At 35.8% G+C, this 23931-nt stretch overlaps 1 protein-coding gene across 32 annotated transcripts in view; it reads right to left on the bottom strand.

Annotated features, from left to right (window-relative positions):
• STAU2 (staufen double-stranded RNA binding protein 2) overlaps nucleotides 1–23931 on the bottom strand; it is a 296660-nt gene that overhangs the window by 101817 nt on the left and 170912 nt on the right. For 29 of the 32 annotated variants that reach the window (XM_072804232.1, XM_072804224.1, XM_072804231.1 and 26 more), the window contains one exon: nucleotides 12816–13123. In XM_072804232.1, the coding sequence (XP_072660333.1) occupies nucleotides 12816–13123 (308 nt within the window). Of the gene's footprint in view, nucleotides 1–10405; nucleotides 13124–23931 lie in introns of those variants that run through there. The other 3 variants (XM_072804239.1, XM_072804240.1, XM_072804241.1) reach the window with 1 other exon arrangement.

Genomic DNA, 23931 nt, shown 5'->3' with positions numbered 1-23931 from the left:
TTAGACAATAACTGCCCTATTCCAACCAAACACCATGGAAAAAATAGCAGACCCATCCTTACTCCCATCAGGAAAGGCCAATTGGGGAGGCTAGACTTCTATACTTGACAGATGAATAAGATGACCCAATCCCCAACTGGGGTGGTGACAGAGGAGGCTGAATGGGAAGTTATAACTTTAAACCTGCTAGATTCCTAGGCTTTTGTATGTATCTGGTGATAATGAGGCATATGATCCCTTCTCCCTGGAGTGGTCTCAGAAGTGGCACAGTGGAGGGTCAGGACTTTCACCACTTTGCAGGTATAACACGTGCCCTTCCTCCTGCCAGGGTGTCAACAGAACTCAGCGGAAAAAGTGAACTTCTACCCATAACAAGTAATAAGGCGGCACTCCTAGATCCCTAGCTGGCACAATGTCAGAGGAGGCTTACTAAAACAGAAGACTTAAATAAGACATGGAGATTTACTATACCCAAAATGTTCAGGATTCAATAGAAAATCATTCATTAAACCAAGGACCAGGATAATCTCTACTTGAATGAGAAAAGACAATCATGAGATGCCACACCAAGATGACATAAATGTTATTAGATTCATCTGGAAAGTGTTTTAAAGTAGCCATTATAAAAATGCTTTAAAAAACAATTACATACACACTTGAAATAAATGAAAAAAAAAAAGTCTCATCAAGAAAAAGAAGGCATAGGAAGAACCAAACAGAAATTTTATAATTGAAAAACAGAATAACCAAAATTAAAAACTAAGTAGAGAGAACAGAGAAAATACTTAGTAAACTCACAGACAGAAAAATAAAAATTCCCCAATCTGGACAAAAGAGTGAAAACAGGCTGAGAAAAATGAACAGAGTCACAAACATTTCTGGGATGATAACAAAAGATCTAATATTTCTGTCATCAGAATCCCAGAGGGAAGAGAGACAGTGATTGGGGCTAAAAAGAATTTGAAGAAATAATGGCTAAAATGTATTAAATTCTGGTAAAAGATACAAGTCTACAGCTTCAAGAAGCTGGGCAAACCCCAAACAGAATAAACAAAAAGACACAACATAATCAAACTTGAAAATTAAAGACAAAGCAAAAACAAAGAATGGAATATAATAATTGGTAAATACATTGTTGACTTTCCTTCTTTTCCTGAATTTTCTGAATCCTGCTTGACATTAGAAACAAAAATTGGGATCCCTGGGTGGCGCAGTGGTTTGGCGCCTGCCTTTGGCCCAGGGCGCGATCCTGGAGACCCGGGATCGAATCCCACATCAGGCTCCTGGTGCATGGAGCCTGCTTCTCCCTCTGCCTGTGTCTCTGCCTCTCTCTCTCTCTCTCTGTGACTATCATAAATAAATAAAAATTAAAAAAAAAAAAAGGAGGTCTACTCCAAAGGGTTTAAAAAAAAAAAAAAAAAGGGATCCCTGGGTGGCGCAGCGGTTTAGCGCCTGCCTTTGGCCCAGGGCGCGATCCTGGAGACCCGGGATCGAATCCCACGTCGGGCTCCCGGTGCATGGAGCCTGCTTCTCCCTCTGCCTATGTTTCTGCCTCTCTCTCTCTCTCTCTCTGTATGACTATCATAAGTAAATAAAAGTTAAAAAAAAAAAAGAAACAAAAATTATAACACTGTCTGATATGGTTCTTAATGTATGTAAAGGAGATATTTAAGATAATTATAAACAGAGCAGTATATAGGGGACTGAGATGGTACAGCATCAACTCTGTGATATTCTTTTTTTCTTTTTTTAAGATTTTATTTATTTGAGAGAGAGAGAGAGAGAGAAAGAGAGAGAGCGCATAAGTGCACAAGCAATGGGGAGGAGCAGAGAAAGTGGGAGAAGCAGACTCTCTGCTGAGCAGGGAGGACACCCAGGGCTCAATTCCAGGACCCTAGGATCATAACCTGAGCCGAAGGCAGTCGCTTAACTGACTGAGTCATCCAGGTGCTCCAGTTCTGTGATATTCTTACTAAAAATGTACAACCACAATCAATCACGAGAAAATATTAGAAAGACCCAAGTTCGAGAATATTCTACAAAATAAATATCATATTATTCAAAAGCATTAAGATCATGAAAGATGAAAGAACTGTGACTTGATTAGAAGAGATTAAAGAGACATCACAACTAAATACACTGTGGGATCCTAGACTGTACCCTGGACCAGAAAGAGGACATTAGTAGGAAAACTGGAAAAATTTGAATAAGATTACATCACCATTAATTTCCTGGTACTGACAATTATACTATGGTTATATAATTGTTAACATTAAGCTCTGTACTATTTTTCAACCTTTCTCTATATTTAAAATTATTTTTAAAGGTCACTTATAAAAGAAAACCTTTAGTGTTTCAGAATAAAGGAGATTTGAAAGAAGCCAAGTGCCCATTAGAGTAGATCAGATAAACATGTTTTTCTACGCATATCAGAATTTTATATTAAAAGAATCTTCAAACACAAGAAAAGAGAACCAGTGGAGATTAAATGATCTTTTCATTAGAAAAATAAAGTCACTGTGCAATGTGGTACTTTCTACTTCTGATATGGGAAGGAAAAAAGATGCAGGAAAAAAAGTTTTTGGCATAAAAGCCTGGAAAATTATAATATCCAAAGCACCATGACAAAGAGAAGTTAAGGTCTCCTCCTTAAGTTAGAGGTTTAGAGAGAAAAAAAATATAATAAGAGGCCTATTCATGGGAATCCTAGCAACAGGGATCAAGAAACTTGAACCAAAAATATCAATAAATGTTACCTGATTTCCAAAAGCTAAGAAGTAAGTTGCAGCTTTGGCTGCAAATCCAAATTGGGAGCAAACACTATGATATTATTTTTAAACTATTTTTATTTATACTCTAGGACAATATTCACCACCTGAACTTTCTCCTCTATCATTAATGTCATTACAAAAATTTCCACTGAAATTACTTCTGATAGGAAGCAGGAACCACTAAATTTTATTGGATTCTTCTTTTTAGCAGTTGACAAAAAGGTTCATGGAGAACCAGAAGACAGACTACTCTCCCAGAAGCCAAGAGAACAGAAAGCTGAGAGACAAAGTTTGGAGTTTGAATCCAGCCAGATTAACTGCTTCAGAAAATATAAATTAAAAACTATGTATATACGAGTCAGTAAACTTACAGATCAATAGAAATAATACAATTTAAAGTTCAGAGGAAAAAAATGTGTTTTTTTATGAATAAAGACTCAGGAATCTGTGGACAATTTTCTTAAAAAAATGCATGTAAATGGAGTCCCAGAAGAAAAGAAGGGGGCAAAATATTTACTCACAGAAAATATGACCCCAAATTTCCCAAATTTGAGGAAAGCAATAAATATATAGTAAGTTCAACAATGGCCCCGAAAGATATATGCAAGTCCTAACCTCTACACTTTTAATTGTGACCTTATTGGGAAATAGCCTCATTGCAGATGAAATTAAGTTGAGTATGTCAAGTTCATCCTGGCAGGGAGATAATATTTGCAACACAAAGGACTTATACCCAGAATATAAAAAGGACTCTTATAATTCCATAATAAGAAAAAAAATATATCAATTAGAAACCGTACAAAGATGTGGACATTTCACAAAGATCTGTAATTGGCCAATAAGCACATGAAAAGAAGCTCATCATATGGGTCATTAGTGAAATACATATTAAAATATAAATGAGATACCACTGTACTCTTACTTGAGTAAGACTGATCATATCAATGTGTGGAACCCTCATACATTGCTAGCAGAAATGTGGTATGCTACAGCATATTGAAAAAAATCTGATAGTTTCTTATAAATTTGTATGTGCACTTACCCAGTGACTCAGCAAATCTACTCCCAGGATTTTTTCCAAGAGCATTAGAAAGATGTCTGCATAAAATCTTATAAATGAATATTCATGAACAGCTTTATTCAAAATAGCACCAAACTGAAAACAACTCAAATGTTCATCAATAGGTGAAGTGAGAATTTGTGGTATACATCCATATAGAGGACTAGTACTTCATAAAAAACAACAAAACAAACCAAATAAAAAAAACCCCTACAGATATATACAAGATGGAAAAATCTCAAAAACATAGCAAGTAAAAGAGGTCAGATGCAAAACTGTGCATACTGTATGGTTCCATTCTTATGAAATACCTGAAAAGGCAAAACTGATCTTTAGTGATGACAGGATATCCTGGTTATTTGGAGCCAAGGGAGGGTGGGGAAAACAAGCTGCAGAGAGGGACCGGGAAATTTTTAACAGTAATAGAAACACCCTCATCTTGATTGTGGTGGCAGTCACATGGTTGCATACATTTTTCAAAACTGTATAATAAAATGGTTGTGTCTTATTGTATGTAAATATAGTTCAATAAGGTTGATTAAAACATTAAGAAGGTATAGCTATCTTTGACACAGCAGTTGGAGACATGAGTCTTCTGTATATACTTCTCATAAATATTCATAATTAACCTCACAATTAATTTCCTAGCAACCATTACCTTAGGATATTAACACCATTTGAATTTATCATATGTGTTCCATGTCTCCTGCCCCAATTTCACATCTCATCCCCACACACCCATGTTTATGTTAGTTCCATGAGGGCAGAAACCTTGAGTGTCACTTACGCTATATCTTCAGGGCCAAGAAGTATACCTGGCCCATGGCAGGTGCTCAATATATTTCAGTTGAATCAATGGATAAATGAACATTTTACATTGTTAATATTCATTGGGAATTATGTCCCTGGTCAAACTTACCAATTTCTATAACTTCAATTACATCTCTAAAAACATGACTCTCCAAACTATGTCCCCTATCCTTTCTTGCTGATCTCATCAGACACATTTGGAACGGCCTATCGTACAACTTTAATTCAGGCAACTCAAATTTCACATGCTTAAAATGGAACTCATTAACTTCCTCTAAGTTTACCTATCTCATCAATACTAAACATAAAATCTTGAGTAAAATATGTCACATTCATACTATCCTACTTTATTTCACTCTTAACTTTTTGAAAAACCAGGCTACGTATCCTGAAATAGTCTCTACTTACTCTTCATCATATTTGAATCTTGCTTCCACCTGGAACAGGCTAGTGAAAGCATCCCGATAAAAATCAGCACAAGGGATCATTTAATGATCTCAGCTGTACCTTAGACAAGTGTACCTCAGCTCCACTCCTCTACGCCCACTAGCTCTGCCCTAATTCAATCTTTGTTATTTATCTTTTGGATTCATTCAAAATCACTCTAATGAGTCTTTTTGCTTACCATTCTTGTTTCTTTTTGGTCGAGTTCATCCTTGACAGAATTATCGCTGACTGAATTATCTTTTTAAAATACAAAACCAACGTCACTACTCTTTTAAAAATAAGCCCATGGTCTCTAACAGCTAAAATCTAAACTCCTAGCAACACAAAGCTTTTTCAGTTTCCCTGCCAGCCACTGCCACTTTGACTCTAGGCATGTTCTGAAATACTGGGTCCTTTTATGTCTTCAATGCTTAGCTTCTGCCTGCAATTCTTATTCACCTGAAAATTCTATATGCTCTTTAAAACTTATTTCAAATGTCCCATCTGCTATAAATTCTTCCCTAATTCCTTCAGTCAAAGCTGTTCATTCCTATTTGTGATTCTTGACATGGCCAACCACACCTCAAGTGAACACTTATCAGCTTATCCTCATATTGCCTCTTATTATGGGGGCAGAATTACATTATTTCATGCAGCATGCTATAAATCTTTATTTTTATATCAAACTGTAGTGTAATGTCCAATACTGATCCCTGGAGATGGGACTAATTTATGGTGGTATCCAACCTTCTGCATATTGGTTTTATTTACCTGTCTCCAACTTGATCATAACTCCTATTGTGCCCGGTGTTTGGCATGCTACCTAGCATGCATAGGTACTTATTAAGTATTTGCCCAGAGTGGAAAAGCAGATGTTCCATTTCTTGTGCTTCAGTTAAATCTGTTCCAGTGTTCAATGGCTGGACATTTCTAGCCAGCTTAACTTCATATCCATTTAATTCTTTTATATACTGAAATTATTGAAAACTGTTCATAATGTATTACCTATTTTTCTTGTAATGAGACTTATTCAAGCTGTCACTGTGTCATCTTCAAGCAGTAGTTCTTGTTTCCTCAAATGTTCCATTTTTAGGACTCAATCCTGGACTTTTCTTATACTTAAAAAAGTGACAGCACTACAGATAAAAACATGTTGAAAGCTTTTCAAATATCCCTTGTGTCTGACAGTTAAATCTGTCTTTTGATGTGACCATGTTAAGAGAGCAGAACTCTTCACAACCTAAAATCTCTCAGGGTTAAAATTAACTAATAATTCCATATGGGAAATGAGTAAACTATATTATTAATAGGAAGTTTTACTTGTGTAGTCCCTCAAATGTGTATTTACATAGTAAAATTTTATATTAGAATAAAATCTAAAGTTCCTTCCAGCTCGAGAGAGTCAGAATTCTTGAGTAACTTAGACCCAGGTATGAGGGCTTAAATTAATTAATTAATGAAATCTAGGACTAAACCAAAACAATATCTAGAAGACCATGGACCATCACCACGAACTATGCCTACTTACAGGGATCAATCTTCAAACACTATATAATAGTCTGATTTAAAATAAAGATCTGCATCAAAAGGCAAAAATGTACTAGGCATTTCTACTTGTGTCATAAGATAACGTATATAATGCCTACATTACTATCAAATATAAAATGAGTCAATCAATAAATATCAGTTTCATTTGTTTACCCATATGTTTCAATATAAACCATGCCTCTATGTTAATTTTTTTTCAGTGTGTAGAAATCCTTTATATGCAGCTATTCCACATAACTCTTCTCTCTCTCGGGAACTGCCCTTAGTGAGAAGAGAACAATGTATATGAAATCTTAACTACTGTCACTAATGAAAAAAAAATCTTAAGATATAGCTAAATGCTGGAGAGAGGAAAATAGATCATTTCAACATGACTTAGAATGAGCATTGGTATATTGCTACTAGCCGGACATGAAGGGACTTGATGGGTACTACAATTACTCTTACATCACTAAGTAAAAATCGTATCATTGCCAACCTTTTGTAGCGAAAGGAAATATATTTCACCTGTAGATGAAAAATCATTTCTTTTTCTTCAAGACTTGATTTTCAAATGATTCCAAGCAGAATTCTTATGCTGACCTGAGAATCACTTCTCTTGCAAACAGAGAAGGCTACAGATATTTCTACTTGGGGAGGATACATAAATAGCTTTTTTTTTCCTGTACCACAGTGGCTCATTTTAGAGCCACATCAAAGTCACTGTGGTAGGAAAGGCTCTGTGTTTATATATTATCCTTTGTCTGAAATATCTTATGTGTCTTACTATGTGTGTGCTGGTACATCAAACTCAAGATGAATGCCTTTGTTCTTCTGAGTTTCAGGTTATACTCTGCAGTGATTTAGGGTGAAGTTACTGAATAGTTCATGCAGTAATAATGGACTGTTTTATTCAAGACTTGCTTGATTCTTACCTGTATTACTTACTGATCACAGTATATGTTTATATGCATCAGGATTTCTTTCTTCCAATTAGAATTTTTCTCTATAGAATTGGGAATTTCAGCAAAATGAATTGGTAACTCCATCGGTTTTTATGGAAGTCCAGTTATGTAATATGCAGTCTGCATACCTTTGGGGGTTTGGCAAAGTATGTCAAATATAATGAAAACGATATAATAAGTCAGTTTGGATGAACTTGAGTTGCCCATTTGAAGAACAAACCTGAGTTTTACAGTCACTATAGAAAGACCAAGCCTTGGGGAGAGTTCAAATACTAAACCAAGCTCTCCAAGGTCTTTGCAGAGTGGTAAAGGCCAAATCCAAGAGAGATTTTTAAAGAGTGACTGCAAATCAGAGCAGAATCTGTTGACCTCATGCCAAACCCACAAATGTGTTTTACTCATTGTACTCTGAATAACTTCACTTCACTTCATATAGCCATTTGTGTAACAGTGTAGATGAAAATTTAGGCTCAGAAGTGACACAATAAGTTATGTTTCAAGGATAAATTTAAAATTGGAGAAAAACAATTCTAAGTGGGAGAGTATGCGTATATGCATAATTTCTTTCTCCATATTCTGCTACTAGAAACCTACAAAGTTTAATTTATATTGCTCTTTGAAAAAAAATGATCCTTCATTCTTAATTTAAAAAAAGCTGCAAGTAGCCACTTTGATGATAAATATTTGATTAAAAAATGAGGCATAGGGAAGATTTTAATAAGGGAAAGAAAAAAGGTTGATTCTCAGATTAGCCAGTTACTATATTCTCAATGTAATCTATATTGAGGTCATATTGTTAAAATGTTATATGCCATATATGTTAAAATAAATATTTAAAAGAAGCCTATAACTATAAAAGAAGGCTGCCAAAATCATATTAAGCGTCACAAAAGGAGACATATCAGTTGAAATGTATTAAGTTTGACTTGTATTTGAAAAGAAAGTTTTTAATTTAAGTAGATATTTCGAAGCTTTCTACTGACATTTTCATCTTGCTGGAAATGGACCATCTAAAACTCACAATAATAAAAAGTCCTTCTATAAAACATTCCTTGATTTTGTAAAATAAACTAATTATGGCTTAACTAAGACAACTGTTTCTTTATATTCTCTATGTAAAAAAAACAAACCTAGTTTATTATATTTCACTCTGAAAGTTTCAAAATCCACACTGTTCAATGGATGATCATCACAAAAAAGGGCATAGAATAGCAAACTGAAATTAAATTCATTGAGAAAGGATAATTTGCTAAAAGAATACATTTTCATTTCTAATCAAATTACTTTTCTAGTACTCATTTAAATAAAGTGTGATATTGTGATTTATAAGAAATATTTATTTGGTCTTCAACCCTTTTTTCTCACACTAGCTCCCCAAACTTCTAAGTATTGAAAGTGACAGAGTTGTATGTTAAGGAGGTGAGTTTTGAAAGCATCTATGGATGGGAGTTGATTGCCAATGGAGCCAAAAATTGATTCAAGGGTTGGAACTTTCAGGCCATCCCCCTGACTTCAGGGGAGGAAAGAGGGGCTGGAGGTGGAGTCAATGATTTAATCAATCGGGACTATATAATGAAGCCTCCATAAAAGCCCAAAAGGACAGGGTTCTGAGAGCCTCTGGGTTGGTGAACACATGGAGGTGCTGAGAAAGTGGCATGCTTGGAGAGGGCATGGAAGCTCTGTGTCCCTTCCACATACCCTGCCCCAGACATTTCTTCCATCCAGCTGCACTGAATTTATATTCTTTCACAATAAACTGGTGACTTAGTAAAGTAAAATCCTCTGAGTTCTGTGAGTTGCTCTAGCAAATTAATTGAACCTGAGGAGGAAGAAGTGGTGGGGATCTCTGATTTATAGCTGGTCAGTCAAAAGTACAGGTAGCAACCTGGGCTTGACAGGTATCCATAGTTGGCGGGGGATGCGATCTTGTAGGACTGAACCCTTGTCCTGTGTGATCTGACGCTATCTCCATGGAGACAGTATCAGAACTGAGCTGAATTCTCAGATACGCTGCTGGTATCCAGAGAATTATTTGGTGTCCTGTGGGAACCACCTCATCCCTATACATATGCTGGTACAAGAACCAAAAGACAAAGGAACTGCCTATATTTAATTATGCAAATCTAAATTTCTAATATCGTTAATATGGCAAAGCATATTAAGGCTATAAAAACTTAGAATAATGTAAATTATAACACAACAGAACAAAGTCTTCCACTTTGGTTCATGTGTACCACATTTCAAGAATGTCTCTGTCATAATAATTGTCTTTAAAAAGCCAAACAGGTTTGGCATTATAATTAAAGAGTATCAAGGTACATAACAAAGAACCCTGAAACACTTTGGTATAATTAAATTTCAAATGAGTTTTTGTGAAAAGCATTGAAGTTATAGAAGCATACTGACTGGGCTGGACAAAATCTAAGGCTCACAGAACTACTGACATAAAATTTCTAAACTTTCTAAAAAATAATAAAATAATCAAGAAGAATATTCAGGTTTTAAAAGAGGATAGTTAAAATACACTCAATAAAATTTCAAAGAGACACATATTCATTTATGACTGGAATCCGAAAACTTGCATCTAAAACACGATAAAAACTTCAGGTAAGCCCAAGCAATGATGAAAAGAATTAACCAAGAATGTGCAAGTGTTCAGTCACATTCTGCTCTGTGAAGTCAGCTTTATTAATAACTTTAATTGTATAATAATTTTAATTATTCTGTAGATTTAAGCAAAGGATGTGAGCTTAATACCTACATTCTAGTAAGCAAATAAGCTTTCTGTAATTTATAAATTTCAATTAAAGATTGGGTAATGAAAAAAATTTAAAGGTTAAAACAACTTAGTTTTCAGTACACTAATATATTTTCACTTTGTAATACAATATAGCTGTCACATACAATGGCTCTGATAGGCTTAAGTCAAATTTTAATGGGGAAGGATGGCCAAAGAAGGGTTTATACAATATCCAATAAGCAATAGTATCTATTCAATGTACAATAACAAAATAAAAAAGTACTAACCTAGAAACACAGAAAAAGAATTTATTGTTTTTAAATTCCAGAAATAAAAATAACAGAATAGCATGTAATCCATAATAAGCTGGCCCTATAATTTCTAACTACAGTCCAATTGAAACATTTAAGAAAGAGAAACAGTCTACATGTTTTTCTACCAGGTAAAGATACCTGAGAAAGTTACCTATAAAGAAATAGGCTTCAAAACTCTTAACTACAAAGAACCTTTTACCATGACATCATGAAGATATGCTATGTGCCTGATAGGACACTAAGTCATTTCCCACAAGCTTCTATTCACTGCTCAGCTGCAGATTGCGATCTATCAGTGACACAGTATTTCACATCAATACCGAGCTCATTCGACCAGAAAAGCACAGTAATGTTTTAGAACCATCTGTTTATGTTCATTAGTATGTAAAAATCACAGTACACAAATTTGGAAATGTTTAACTTGTCCATAAATAAGAGCATATTATCTTAGCATAAGCTTTAAAAAGAGGTCTGAGCAGTCAGCCCAATAATGGGGGAAACAGACTCTACATTTTGACTAATTATAAAATTATAATTGTTATCATTACCAAGAATTAACAAATAAATACAAATAAAAAAATTTAAGTAGTTCCTGTGGCAGCAAAATTACATCTACCATAACATCTCCAAGCAAAAAAATCAATTCAGAGCTTGAATGTATTTTGTGCTTTGTTTCTATAAAAATGCAGTGTTACTCTCAGACATTTCTAGATAACTAGATTTGTAAATAAGCAGTGAATTTATTTTCATCACAGTTTATTTCTAGTTCATTGTGTGCAGATTATAGATAGAACTAAAAATTATTAGCTTTTTTCCAGTACTTTAACTGTATGAATCGAGGTCTTTTTATTTTAAACAGTGATTTATTGTCATTCTTAAGGTAAACAACAAAAACAAATTCTAAAATTTTAACTTTAAATTAAGTGTTTAAAATTTCAGACGACAGAGCCAGTAATTGGTAACAGCTTCTTCAATTTCATATTAATAGTCTAATTAAAAACACTAACGATTACCTGGCATAGATTTGAAAAACCGGGTTTCTGTGAAGGCAAACAAAAAAAAACATGCAAAATACCTGCCAAAACACATGATCTTCTTTCTGATTTATATCTAAACTTGTAAAATGTTTATAAATACATGATTATTCTACACAATACAGAGCTTCTAGAGTATTTCTAAAGGAAATTACAGTTTTTGGTCTTAAGGAATAAGACTAAGATGGAAAAGGGGATGAAAACAGTGAAATCTGAGGGTGCAGTACACTCTTTCTACGCATGAGCACATGGCTGTTCATCCGGTCAGGTCAGCAGTTACAGTTCAGTACATGATTTTCAAGGCAACTAAGAAATCAGAACATAGGTATTTCCTCTCCCTAGAGTTAACAATTCTTTTAAAAGCTCTATCCAGAAAGGACTGTTGGGTTTGCTGTGTTTTTTTAAAAGGAACAAAGAATAAATAGGGAAAAAAATTTCCATCCCCAAACTCATATACACAAGTTCAGTGAGCTGTGAGCTGGAGTTAGACTGCCTAATGAAACAGAACTGTTAGTAAGTACCATGAGACAGGTGCTACCCTAGACGGTTCAAAACATGATCCACTAAAACAAATACATGTTTTTATGCCTCAAACAACTAGAAAGTATGTCATTATTGTTCTAATACCATGTTTAATTAACTTCTAAGATAATAGAGTTCTAAAATGTTGTACCTTCACGGTATACCTGAATCATTACTAGCAATAGAATGCCAACTTCGGAACTGCTATGAAAGTAAAATCATTATTAGAAAAACTTAGCCTTATTGTAAATGAGAGAGAACTTAGTGCTAAAGACTAATACCAAATGTATGAAGGCAGAGTTTTTGTTTGTGGAAGACAGAGTGAGGAGATAAATGCACCCAATCAAGACCAACTGGAAGACAGAACAGAGAATTTAAAATGTTTAAAAAGAAAATAAGAGGAAGAAGAAGGAAAATGGAGGAGAGCCAGGCAGCAAAAGATGAATGCGTAGAATGAAAATAAAAGAAAATGAGGCACGTGCATATGGCTCTCTTTCTTCTGACCTCTGTGTTCCTAATACTTTACAATGTAAGTGGCATATAGGTCACACTAGCAGGCAAGGATGAGCTTTCTGATGGATAGAGATGAAGGATTTGGGGCTAATGAATTTGTTTTCTTGGTTTTGTTTTTGCTTTTAATTCATACCTGAAAGCCTTGAATCCTTGCTAAATATTCCAGTTGTTTTGAAGGTTGTACTGGAGAACAAGGGGGAGTAGGAGAACTTCCTTTTAAACCTATGGCTTCAGCTGTAGGAGATGTTCCATTCATTAGGAGTTCCCTGGCAATTGTAGCTGAACTATTCGATGTGGGAGATATACTGAAGAAAGAGCTTGAGGGTTGGTTCATATCTTTGGGTGACAAATAGCCTAGAGTAGTGCCAGAGATTACTTTGTGGCGGCTGGCTTCCATCTCTTGATAAACATCAGGAGACAAATGAAGAATTCCTTTTGGAGCTATAAATAAAATGAAGGAACATTGTTATTATTACATTTAAAATTATTAAAAAAGAAACATGTTATAGCATTATTAATTTAATGATTTTACTTGGTTTAGTAACAAAGCAGTAAGAAACACTGTCAATTAAACATCTTCCTCAAACCTGCCAAGGCCATCATAGCCTGAATTTAGAGGTGAAGAATATGTTTCAATATTCCCAAATCAGAAGTTTAAAAAGATTAGGAATGTGCTGGGTCTTTAACCTGCAATTTACAATTTTATCATCTCCTAAAGAGACACAAAACCCCTAACACATGCAGCAATTGAGAAACAGTAAGTAAAATGAAGGCTGGATCAGTTCACATCATCTTAGGTACAAACTCATAAACCTGATGGCCTACAGGTGCTCTTTTCCTCATAAGGGTGTCCCACAGACAACTCTAACTCATGAACATTTCAAAAAGTGACAGAGTTATCTTCTTCCCAAAATTAGCACTGACTCCTGTCTTGTTAATCTCATTATGATACCACCATCTATCTGCTCAGTTGTCCAACCTACACTCCTGACAACCATCTCTGACTCACCCATAAATAAGCAGTTATCATATCCAGTCTAGAACTTGTTCCTTCATCATTAAGTGCTTTAGTTCAAGCCAGACCATGGACAGGTTCTGATAAAGAGGAGTGAGCCTAGGGCTATGTTATCAGCTGGTAGGATTGTAAACATAAAAGAAGCCCTTTCCTTTGACTACCATTTGTCTCGGAGATGTTTCAAACCACATTTCACACTGCATATTCTAATGTCTTTGGATCAATATTAGCAACTCTCAAATCATGCTATCTTTTAAAATTATTGAGAATTCACCACTTTTGGAGATGTGCTCTGACAGACACAACTTAATTCCCATGCTCTTGCCTCTCTCTCTCTCTCTCTCTCTCTCTCCCCCATCATTAACCTTTTGATTCAAGCTTTTAATGTTTCTCACCTGGACTACCGTAACAATCACCAAAAGGTTTCACTGGCTGGGGTGCCTGGTGGCTCCATAGGTTAAGCATCTGACTTCAGGTCAGATCCCAGGGTTCTGGGATTGAGCCCTGCACAGGGCTCCCCACTCACTGGGGAGTCTGCTTGTCCCTCTCCTCCTCCCCTCACCCCACTCATGCTCTCTCTTTCTCTCTCTCTCTCAAATAAACAAATAAAATCTTTTTAAAAAAGGTTTCACTGCTGCTAGTCTCCCTGGTGTCCATTTCCCCAAATGTCTAGAACATAGCCCTAAACAGAAGTGTTCCATGATAAATAAATCTGGGAAATAATGCAAATGATATTGTGCACACATACTCCTACCTTCTGGAAGATTAAAAATGCACATTAGCATTTACATTAGCATAGTAAAGACTGAGAAGCTTAGAAGATCAAAAATCTATTCAACTTGGTTTAACCCATGACTTCACAAATTTTACACTCAATTGTTTTTCATTTTCATTTTATTTTAATCCTATATATTTAATATACAGTGTTATATTAGTTTCAGGTGGATAACATACTGATTCAATAATTCTATATCCTCATTTTTTTTTTTACATAACATTAATAACAACTAACACTTCAAAAAGTGCTAAGGCTAGCCATTTTCTTACTTTAACATCTTTTCTGGCTTCCCATCACCAGACTATTAAATCCAAACTCCTTTGGATGACAAATGGCTCTTCCTTATATCATCTAGCTCCTCCTTAGACTTCTATTCTCATCTAAATTCCTCATGAAGATCCCTTGCCCCAGTCATGCAGATATATTCACACTTCTTCCAATACTCCACACACTGTCTGATCCCATCACATCTTTATCACTATCATTCAGTTACACGTACACGCACGCACACAGTTAGCTTTCAGGTACTGTCGTAACCAATACTGTCCTGACCTCCTATCAGGTTCAATCTGTTGGGACAGGAAAATGAAAAGGGATGATATAATGTGGAAAGTGCCTCAATAAAGATGGATCTAGAGAGCAGTGGGAATGGGGAAGAAGCACAAGGAGCTCAGGAAAGGCTTCTTGGACATGACACTGACAGCAGATTTCAGGGGAGAAGGAGAATAAAGTCCAGGAGAAAAAGTACTGAAGGCAGAGAGACAACAGCAGGGATCAGCAGAGCACGGGTGCCAGTAAGCCTCAGGCAGTTCCTTACCACTAGCACATGAAGAGAGAGGTGGGAACTGCAAAAGGTAAAGGCGGAGGTAGGTAAGGGCCAAGCTCCAAGGACTTTATCCTGATAGCATCAAAACATAAAACAGTTGTTATTTTTAAAAAATAATTTATATAGCTCAGATTAATATATCTGATTTTATGGACTGACTTTATGCCTTTGTGTTAGTTTTATATCAGGAAGAAATTTCAATAAGAAGGAAACCATGCATTGGAAAAAATACAAATAAATTTTACTAATCAGAGGAAATTTTACTTCCTGTTGTAACATTTTGCTTTAAATATATGCTTTTAGTCTTTTTTGCATGAACTTTTTTGTTGCTGAGTTGAAAAAATATGTTAAGACATAGGAATACCATATGAAAAATATTAAAAAAAAATAAAAAAGGAATACCATATGATCCTGTTGTTTATAAAAACAATATCCTTCTACTACTAAAATGAAGGCATATTTCACCATATGAATTGTTTCTTTAAACAAGTCTATATTGTTGGACATCTAACTTGTTTCCAAATTTTTGTAATTATAAACAACACAGTAATGAACATTTTTATTTTTAAATCCTTGTTTACAAGAAAATTTATTTAAGTTAGAAGCAGAATTGCTAGTTCAAACAATATGCATTTTAGGTTTTATTGACATTGACAATTTGCTCCAAATTGGTACAATTCCAAAAAAAACTGTAAGAATTTCACACTCCCATATTAATATATGTAAGTGCCTTTTCTTCCTATTTTGGAATTGGAAATTATTATTAAAAAAATCTTTGCCTCTGTTTTCTGTTAGTACAGATAAGTAAGAAGATTCTTAAATAATAATACCAAAATAAGAAAAAAGGTACTTTCAGCCCTACCCCCTGACCTCTGGGGAAGTGAGAGAGGCTAGAGATGTACAATGATTTAATTAACTGTGCCTATGTAATGGAACCTCCTTACAAAACCCCTAAATGATGAAGCATGGAGAGCTCCCGAGGTTTGAAGATATTCATGTGGGGGGAGGGTGGTGTACCCCAATGCCAACTGCTGTGCTCCAGTCCCTTTTGGACCTCACCCTATGCACCTCACCATCTGGCTGTTCGTTTTATATCCTTTATTTTAAAAACCAGTGGTAGTAAATAAAGTATCTTCCTGAGTTCTGTGAGCCATTCCAGCAAATGATCAACCTTGAGGAGAGGGTTGTGGAAACCCCCTAAATTTATAGCCAGTTGGTGAGAAGTACAGGTGAGCAGCATGTGATTTGTGACAGGCATCTGAAGTGGGGCAGTCTTCTGGGATTGAGTCCTTATCTGTGGGGGTCCTATGTTAATTCTGGGTAGTATCAGAATTGAGCCGAACTGTGGACACCCAACTGGTGTCTGGAAAATTGGAGAATTGGTTTGTATGTGGAAAAAAAAAAAAAAAATCCCCATATATTTGGTGTCAGAAGTGCTGTTAAGTAAAAACAGTTCATATGTCAAAACTGATCAAACTGTATACACTATGTGCAGCTTATTAGACCTCAATAAAGTCATAAAAATAGTTGCCAAATTGATAAGTGAAATGTCTTATTGGTTTTTGTTTTTTCACTGGCTGCATAAATACCACATGTAATTCTTATTTATAATTTAAATGTTATGACTCTAAATTTTACACTCAATTTAAGAAATCAAGAAACTAACAGCATTACTTCAGTATTGTTATTATACAGCAGTAATGGGCTTGCCAATAACAATACTATAAAGAAACAAAAATGCTCTCTCAACACTCAAGAGAGGCATTACATCACGATATAAGAACTCATGCAGAGTTCAGGCTCCCTTATTCTACAGTAAAGCCTGAGTTGACTTTTCTTCAAAAATAAAGAAGATTCCTTTCTACAGAGCTCAACTAATATAATACTTGTTGAAAGACTGTAAAGACACGTGGATTTCTGTGGTCAACTACCGAATGATTTTCAACATGAATATTGGTAACAGAATATATGGATTGGTCACAATTCATTTAGGTTCTTCCTGTTGTAAATTTAAGTGTCTTTTCAGTAGTGTAAAGACGTGAAGGTAGACTCAAAGAGTAATTTAGGCTATACATATTTAAGGACTTTACCTTATTTTGCCAATTAGACCTCTTGAAAAACTATACCAATTTATGCTTCTATTAGCAGTATGTGACTAAAACAGTTTTCTCATCCTTCTGTTGAAACAGGTTTTAGTAAGTCTAAATAATTATTGACACTACAATATTTCATTGTTAAAATGATTTACATTTATTTAATTACTGTGCAGGATAAACTTCTTCTCACATAACTACCTTAGGCCTGTGCCTTCTTTTCTATTAGTTTGGACCTCAGTCTTGCTCAGGGACCTCAAATATATTCCCCTTGCTCAAGCCTGTTACATCCTTCTATACTCAAGTGGGGTTGACTCTCTGGATGTTCTTAACCCATTCTTCCATCATCTATATTTTATTTATTTTATTTTATTTTATTTTATTATTTTATTTATTCTATTCTATTTTAAATATTTTATTTATTTATTCATGAGAGACACACAGAGAGAGGCAGAGACATAAGCAGGCTCCCTGGGGAGAGCCCGTATGGGATTCAATCCCAGGACTCCAGGATCATGACCTGAGCCAAAGGCAGACGCTCAACCACTGAGCCACCCAGGTGCCCCCCGCATCATCTGTCTTCTATCCTTGACTTTGCCTTTAACTCCCATTTTGGTACTATCGGTTTGTAACCACAGTACACAGCCACATTGTAGCTATAACACTGGCATTATATGCTAGCACTTTAAATTAAATTATCCCAATTAATTCCCCACCACAACCATATGAAATGGGCATTTTTATTTCTCTATATTAGAGGTGAAAAAGCTGAAGAATGGAGCTCACCTAAAGTCATACAGATAATACAAGCAATGCTAGAATATGACCCTAGGTAGTCTGTCTCTAGAGTCTGCATGCCTAAACATTACGTTAAATAGACTACTGGAAGAACAAGTAAGGAACTAAATACAATGCCTAGCCAGCTCCAAACACCTATGTTTAATCCAGGAATTAAACTCCACGCCCAGGTCGCCTCTAGGGTTGATCTAGGTCACCATGGTTGCCCCTAAACATTCCAGAGATTGCCTCACCAAAATCTACCTAAAATATGTGATGTTCAAACAGGAACTTAAAAGCCCAAACTTGCCAGTAACTGTGACATCTTGGAAAATGACGAATGCTGGGCCACCATGCCCATTTTACATGTTTTTCCCATTAGGTCTGTACTTTTTCTAACGTGTATATGAACACTCTGTTTCATGCAGAACCTCCTTGAACATCTTCATGGAGCTCCAGTCCTTGCTGGGAGAGTTGCAGAGGACATTCTGAATCATGATCTCTTTAAATGTTTTATCATACGTGCAGATAAGCAAACTCAGGAGAACCTTGCCTTTCAATGTTCAGTTGCCTTTCAATGTCCTCTTTGAAAGAGGCTGAAGAACATAAATGTTAGTGAGCAGTAAGTGGTATCAGGGTATCAGAACAACAGAGCAAGCCAATGCAGTAAGAAAAATGATGTTATACACTGGTGCAAATGGCTAATGCTAGTCTACACAAAAGGATTTCTCTGCAAGTCCATGGAATGAGTACATAGCTATTTCTTAGTAAAATCAATTCGTCACTTTCTATATCAAAACTTTGAATTTTAAAAATTTTTGTCACAAAACTGTTGGACTAAATGTTTAAAAAAAAAAAGTACTCGAATACCTAATAATACACATGCCTCCTTTTGCCACAGTGAATTTTGTATAACAAAAAAATATAGAATTCACATAAGGGTAAAATACTTTTTTTTAAGTGGCACAAGGACCAGAATGGTAGGGTAGCAGGTTCCTCCAACTAAAATTTAGCACATGTGGGTTGACTCTGCTTCTACTTAGGTATCATCATAGAAAATTCACCAAATTTTAATAAGAAAGTCAATTGGGCAGCCCAGGTGGCTCAGCAGTTTAGTGCCGCCTTCAGCCCAGGGCCTGCCTGATCCTGGAGTCCCGGGATCGAGTCCCACGTCGGGCTCCTAGCATAGAGCCTGCGTCTCCCTCTGTCTGTGTCTCTGTCTGTGTCTCTGCCTCTCTCTCTCTCTCTCTCTGTGTGTGTCTATCACGAATAAATAAATAAAATCTTAAAAAAAAAAAAGATAAGATAACAGTTTAGCCCTTGGGTGTGAACAGTCTTGACTGGTCCCATTCCTTGGCTAAGACAGTGTACATTTGTGCAGTGGAACAAGATTTCCAAAGGCATTTCCCAGTTCAGCTGAAATTTGTTTTTAAAAAAATTAAAATACTTTTTATTTGCTGTTATTGTTTTTAACTTTTTGAAGAAAATTTACCATTTACCATTTTGTTGTTCCCCTCATACCCACTGCACAGCTGAAATACTGAAGGCACAGCCTAAGTGTGTGAGGTGCTGTGCAGTGGTCTCCGCTCAGGCCTCTCCCCAGGAATTCCACTTTTGTGGGTCAGGGTTGCACCAAGCACTTTTCCCTCTCAGTACTGTGCTCACTGGAAGACTTTCATATCTTGCCAAAAAGTTCTCTCAGTAATTTAATTCATAGGCATTCACCAAATTAATAACTTTGCATGCATCATGTTAAATGTAGTAATTGTCCTTGCAAAAAAAAAAAAAAAAAAAAAAAACAACGAAAAGACCAATATAATGCACAAATTAGTACTGTCTAACTCTAAGGGCAAGAACAAGGTTAGTTTTCACCACTGATTTAAGTTATGCTTTTTGAGCACATTAAAAGACATCATTTTATTCATTAGTTCAGTAATGATGTATTTTTTTTTAGTAATGATGTATTTTTTGATGTAGCTATTTCTTTAATCCAGAACAGCTTTAGTCTCATTTGTAATGTGAGACGTGATCAGATTTTTGCTAATTAAAAGAACTTTACCTTCCAAGCTAATTCTGAAACTGACCTTAATAAAGAAACTTTTGACAAATTGTTTACCTGTTTTTTTTTCATTATATTGCTGTTAACCAATATTTTCCTTTTTAAGTTTGATTTTCAGAAGAATTTCTTTCAAATTTTACATTAATTGCTTTTTGTCTTCTCCTAAATAGTTTATATTTGACTTGAAAATTAGGCAGAACCAGGGACCCTTGAACCTCAGCTGGAAGATATGTTGGTACTGAGCTGTGTGGAAAGGGAGAAGTGGGGTCCCCTAAAAATACCACCCTGTTCCATTACATCTCAGCAACAGGGCAGCAGGAAATGGAGATTTCTTTTTAAAATTTTTTAATTTAAATTCAATTTAGTTAACATATACTTTATTATTAGGTTCAGGGATAGAATTTAGTGATTCATCAGTTGCTTATTACATCAAGTGCCCTCCTTAATGCCCGTCACCCATTTACCCCATCCCCCACTCGCCTCTCCTCCAGCAGCCCTCAGTTTGTTTCCTAGAGTAGAGTCTCTTACGGTTTGCTAGAAGTAGAGATTTCTAAGATCCAATCAGCCTAGTAGCTAAAGAACATGCAGAGGATGGATTGACTATTTCTGCACGCCAGGAGGATGACCGTGGTGATCCAGTGGTTCCTTCTTGGGCTGCATTTGTGCTCATCTAATAAATGGCCCTGAGATTCCCTGGGAAAGAAAGAATACCAGCCACGAGGTCAGAGTCTGGAAACCAGGGACTGCACATCAGGCAGAGGCAGTGGTCAAAGCTGCAGACCTCAAGAGCAGGCACTGCTAATTCAGCCCTGCTTACTCTCAGGGCCATACCTAGTGTTAGTACCACAGTCTGTCCTACCTGAATGTCTTGGCAGCATCTTGTTCTAGGGTACTGAGGTTCTAGGTACTGAGGGAGAGGCCCAGGGCAATATAACAGTGCTTTCTTATAATTGGATTTTTACAACTTTTTAAAGTTGCAAAAGTGATACACACAGTGTACATGCGCTCATCACTCAGCTTTTCCCAATGGTGACATCTTACATAATTACAGCATATTAAGAAAACTAGAAAGTTGATACTGGTACAATACAATGAACTAGACTGCAGACCTTACTAGGATTTCATGAATTTTCATAGAGATGATTTTTAAAAATCACTGTAAGACTGATAAATCATGTTGTTGTTCCTCCTGCTTTTCTCTAATTTCTTCCTTTGAAACAGCAATCCATGTCCTAGTTTTTAAGATTTTTTTAAAATTACAATTTGTTTTTGAAACTTTGAAGGTAAGGTTTATTGAGCAGATTAGAATGATGGCAAGAGATGTTATCACCATCAAGACACACAAGGGAAATTTAGTGAGTAATAGCAAAATGCTAGCAAGGTGAACTTAGCTTTATCAACAGGTAGATGAGCCACATAACATATTTATACCTGGCTGCCACTGGAAACTTTGAACAAGAGATTTTAAAAAGCAAAACTCATTGGGAATCAACTTTGCCAGTAGCAACCAAGTAACTTCTCAGATAACCAGTTAACAAAATTGAGGGATGTTTTAAAATAATTGGACTCTGTCTTCTGAGATGGCACTAAACAAAATATATTTTTTTAAGGTTTATTTATTTAAGAGCGAACGAGCAGGGGTCGGGGAGAAGCAGAGGGAGAGAGAGTCTTAAGCAGACTGTGCTGAGTGTGGAGCCAGACACAGGTCTCACAACTCTGAGATCACAACCTGAGCTGAAGCCAAGAGTCAGACTCTAAACTATGTTATCCAAGCACCCCAACAAAATACTCTTTCTGATCAAAGAAGGAATAAAAATCTGAAGCATCAGCTTTCAAAACATGTACAAATAATTGACTTTTTAAAAAGATTTTATTAATTTATTAATGAGAGACAGTGAGAGACAGTGAGAGACAGTGACACAGGAAGAGGGAGAAGCAGGCTCCATGCTGGGAGCCCAATGACATGGGACTCCATCCCGGGACTCCAGGATCACACCCTAGACCAAAGGCAGGTGCTAAACTGCTGAGTCACCCAGGGATCCCTGTTATCTTTTCTTTAAAAAAGAAAATTTAGAAGTATCTAATGACAAAGGATAAGAGCCTGAATATGGTGAATAAATTTACACTTCATCTTAATAATAAAGAAGGTCTCCGTTGGTTTATGTAGAAGAAATCAGCTCAAGGCTCAACATTTTCAATAAAGATAGAACTGTGACTAGTTCTACTAAAACTGTTATAGTGAAAATGAAGTTTGAGAGCAGCTTGTGAAAGAAAATGAGCCGTGTTCAACTATTCATTTATTTAAATAAGGCTAAAATGTTGCTGATAAAATAGGGATCATTAGTTCTCTTTCTTCACAGAAAAAAATGCATTAGTGACTATTTCCCTAAAACTGCAAAACACAAATAACAAAGCAAAACAAAAAACTAAACCAAAAACCCTGAAAAATGGATTATATGACACAAATGGCATATGACACAAATGACCAATCTCTCAAGTAGGAAGAAACTCATGCTGAAATGTGAATAGTCCCCAACATTGCACCACACTATTCCCCTGCCAGCACCCCAAGCATCTGTTCCAGATAGCTCATAAAACAGTAATAATTATAGGTGAAACTCATATAGTTCTTACTGGAAAGCAGGCCTTGCATGTATTAGGCTCAACAATCCTCACAATGAGCCTCTGTCACAGGAATTATGATTATCTCCATTTTACAGTTGAAGGCCCCAAGGCACAGCAAGGTCATGGTGACCTCTCAAAGTTACAGCTGGTAAGTGGCAAGCCTTGGGACTGGGACTAAGCATCTGGCTTGGGGGTCAGCGCGTGTAACTACTACTCAATCAGTAAAATAAACAAATGAATATAAAACCAAAACTATTATTCTTTGCATCTGCACGTTCAAGCTCTGTGCAAATGAGTCCTGAAATATTCAGAACAGAGGAAAGAAACTGCTAAGATATTGAACTTAATATGAGGTATCTCCTGTTTTTCATTTCAAATCTATTTTCTAGGCTCAATGAACCAGAGTCTTTCTCAAGTAGCATAATAATGGAAAAGACAGAGATAGGAGCCAGGCAGGAGTTACTTTAAAAAAAAAGATTCACATTGTGAAACTACCCTTTGGGAAGACATGTAAAAATAACATGCTCGGCCAGCATCATAATTTTATTTGTTGTCAGACAGTAACTTTAAGTATTAAGTTAACATAACAGAAATAGAATAGCTTTAGGATGAAAGAATTTAATCGACCAACACTTTCTTTTGATTCTCTTTATATGATATAAATTATGTTTTAATAATCTGTTACAAATTAGTCTATGTATTATTCAGAAAGTTATGACTGATTCTAAAATATTTTAAGAAAAAATGAACTGATTGGAATTGTATAAATATTAAGTACACATCTAATTTTAAAAATTGCCTTGCAGGGACACCTAGGTGGCTCAGTGGTTAAGCATCTGCCTCTGGCTCAGGTCATGATCCCGGGGTCCTAGAATTGAGTCCCACATCAAGCTCCCCATGAGAAGCCTGCTTCTCCCTCTGCCTAGGACTCTGCTGCTCTGTGTCTCTCATGAATAAATAAAATCTTAAAAAAAAAAAAAAAACTTGCCTTGCAAAAATAACAAATTCATTTTTTAGGACCAGGAAAGGAATAGCCTAGCAAGACAAAAAACTTAGACAGAAACTACGTTAGTTCA

This window comes from Canis lupus, chromosome 28 (assembly GCF_048164855.1).
Source record: "Canis lupus baileyi chromosome 28, mCanLup2.hap1, whole genome shotgun sequence".
Lineage (NCBI taxonomy): Eukaryota > Metazoa > Chordata > Mammalia > Carnivora > Canidae > Canis > Canis lupus.
This window is presented reverse-complemented; position numbering and strand designations above follow the sequence as displayed.